This window comes from Sinocyclocheilus rhinocerous, unplaced genomic scaffold (assembly GCF_001515625.1).
Source record: "Sinocyclocheilus rhinocerous isolate Xijiao unplaced genomic scaffold, SAMN03320098_v1.1 scaffold2764, whole genome shotgun sequence".
Taxonomy (NCBI): Eukaryota; Metazoa; Chordata; class Actinopteri; order Cypriniformes; family Cyprinidae; genus Sinocyclocheilus; species Sinocyclocheilus rhinocerous.
The window spans coordinates 162,594-164,673 of record NW_015650694.1 but is presented as its reverse complement, the minus strand read 5'-3'; the positions used below and the strand labels follow the sequence as shown (position 1 = coordinate 164,673).

The 2,080-nt window shown below is 38.3% G+C and overlaps 1 protein-coding gene across 3 annotated transcripts in view; it reads left to right on the top strand.

Annotated features, from left to right (window-relative positions):
* Positions 1-2,080, top strand: part of LOC107712205 (mitogen-activated protein kinase-binding protein 1-like) — a 28,209-nt gene that overhangs the window by 12,903 nt on the left and 13,226 nt on the right. For all 3 annotated transcript variants that reach the window (XM_016517366.1, XM_016517365.1, XM_016517364.1), the window contains exons 9-11: positions 919-1,108; positions 1,498-1,611; positions 1,686-1,870. In XM_016517366.1, coding sequence (XP_016372852.1) covers positions 919-1,108; positions 1,498-1,611; positions 1,686-1,870 — 489 coding nt within the window. The remainder of the gene's footprint in view (positions 1-918; positions 1,109-1,497; positions 1,612-1,685; positions 1,871-2,080) is intronic.

Here is a 2,080-nt window from a genome sequence, read left to right as displayed (position 1 = left end):
TGTTAAACTGTAATGTATTTCTGTGATGCGCAGCTGTATTTTCAGCATCATTACTCCAGTCTTCAGTGTCACATGATCTTCAGAAATCATTCTAATATGCTGATTTGCTGCTCGAGAAACATTTTTTTATATTATTATCATCATTAATATTTAAAAACAGTTGAGTGCATTTTTTCTTTGTTGAATAGAAACATGCAAAGATTAGCATTTATCTGAAATTATAAAGCTTTTGTAACATTATACACTCAAAAGCTTGGAGTCAGTATAGATTTTTTTTTTGTTTTTGTTTTTTGGGAAAAATGATAGAAATTAATACTTTTATTTAGCAAGGATGCTTTAAATTGATCAAAAGTGATGATAAAGACATTTAAATGTTACAAAAGATTTCCATTTCCGATAAATGCTGATCTTTGGATCGTTCTATTCATCTGTGAATCCTGAAAAAAATTGACTCGGCTGTTTTCAACATTGATAATAATCAGAAATGTTTCTTGAGCAGCAAATCAGCATATTAGAATGATTTCTGAAGATCATGTGACGCTGAAGACTGGAGTAATGATGCTGAAAATATTTCTCAATATTACAGTTTTTGCTGTATTTCTGATCAAATAAATGCAGGCTTGGTGAGCAGAAGAGAAATCTTACCGTTCAAAAACGTTTGACTGGTAGTTCATATATCTTTTTTCCTTTAACAAATGTAATTTGTTAGCTGTAGTTGTGGACGTGTGTTGAGATTGCTGAATGATTGTGATCTCTGTCCGTCCCACACCGCATGGGTTTATGGGTTGAGTGTTGGATTAGATCTGGTTGTGTACCGTCTCTTCCTGCCAGATCTGCAGCATTAGAGCTCTGTTAACGCATTACAGGCTGTAATTAGCAGCGATCCTCCCACAGACGCTCATCACTTCTGTTCTTCAGGCATCTGTTCAGCAGAACGCCAGACGCCCGTTACCCGGACTCAGTGGCGGTGACCTTTGACCCCGTGAACCGCTGGCTGTCCTGTGTGTATAATGACCACAGTTTATATGTGTGGGACACGAGAGACCTGCGCAAAGTGGGCAAAGTTCTCTCAGCGCTGTATCACTCGTCCTGTGTTTGGGATCTTCAGGTGAACATCCGCTCTCATACACGTCTGCGTTCATTATTCAGAATAGTATCAATACTCTAGCTTTTTCTGTAGAGCCACACACTTTTTCAACAGCCTATATTGCGTAAATACCCAACCAGTCAAAACTTTTTTTAATTTTAATTTTTAATTTTTAATTTGCAATACAGCAAAAATTGTGAAATATTATTACAGTGTAACACAGCAGTTTTCTATGTGAATATCTGTTAAACTGTAATTTATTTCTGTGATGCGCAGCTGTATTTTCAGCATCATTACTCCAGTCTTCAGTGTCACATGATCTTCAGAAATCAGTATAATATGCTGGTTTGCCTGAATAATCTGATCTAGTCTGAATTCTTTCCTGATCTGTGTGTTCGGCTCTGTTCCAGATGTTTCCTAGTAAGAGTGACGGCTCGTCTGATCCGTTCGTCTCGTGTTCGTCTGACAGCACTGTGCGTCTCTGGAGTTCAGACGGCGTTCACGGCGGTAACGTCCTGAGTAACGTAAGTCCGGCTGAGCGCTGAGCGTCGTGATGTCAGTCGATGACGAGTGATGAAGTGACTCTGAACTCCCGCAGGATCTTCATCACATCTTCTACATGGAGCACAGCACCGCCGCCCTGCTGGACGTGGAGGGAACTGCCATCAGTGGCTCAGAGAAAGCCGAGGGATCGAGCGCCGACAGCAGGAGCGGCATCAGAACCATCTGCATCAGTCCAGACGGGACACACCTGGCCTCCGGAGACAGAAAGGGCACACTCAGGTACGGATGATCATGTGTCAAACTGTCATGAAAATACTGTCTCAGTGCAAAAAAAATATAATTACATTAAAAAATTTTCATTTTATTATTTATTTATTTATTTTATTATTGTTAAAATTCTGTTTATGCGTAAATTTCTTTTTTATTTACAATAATTTATTTTTTACATTTATTTATATTTTTTTTACTTTTATATCTATTTAATTAATT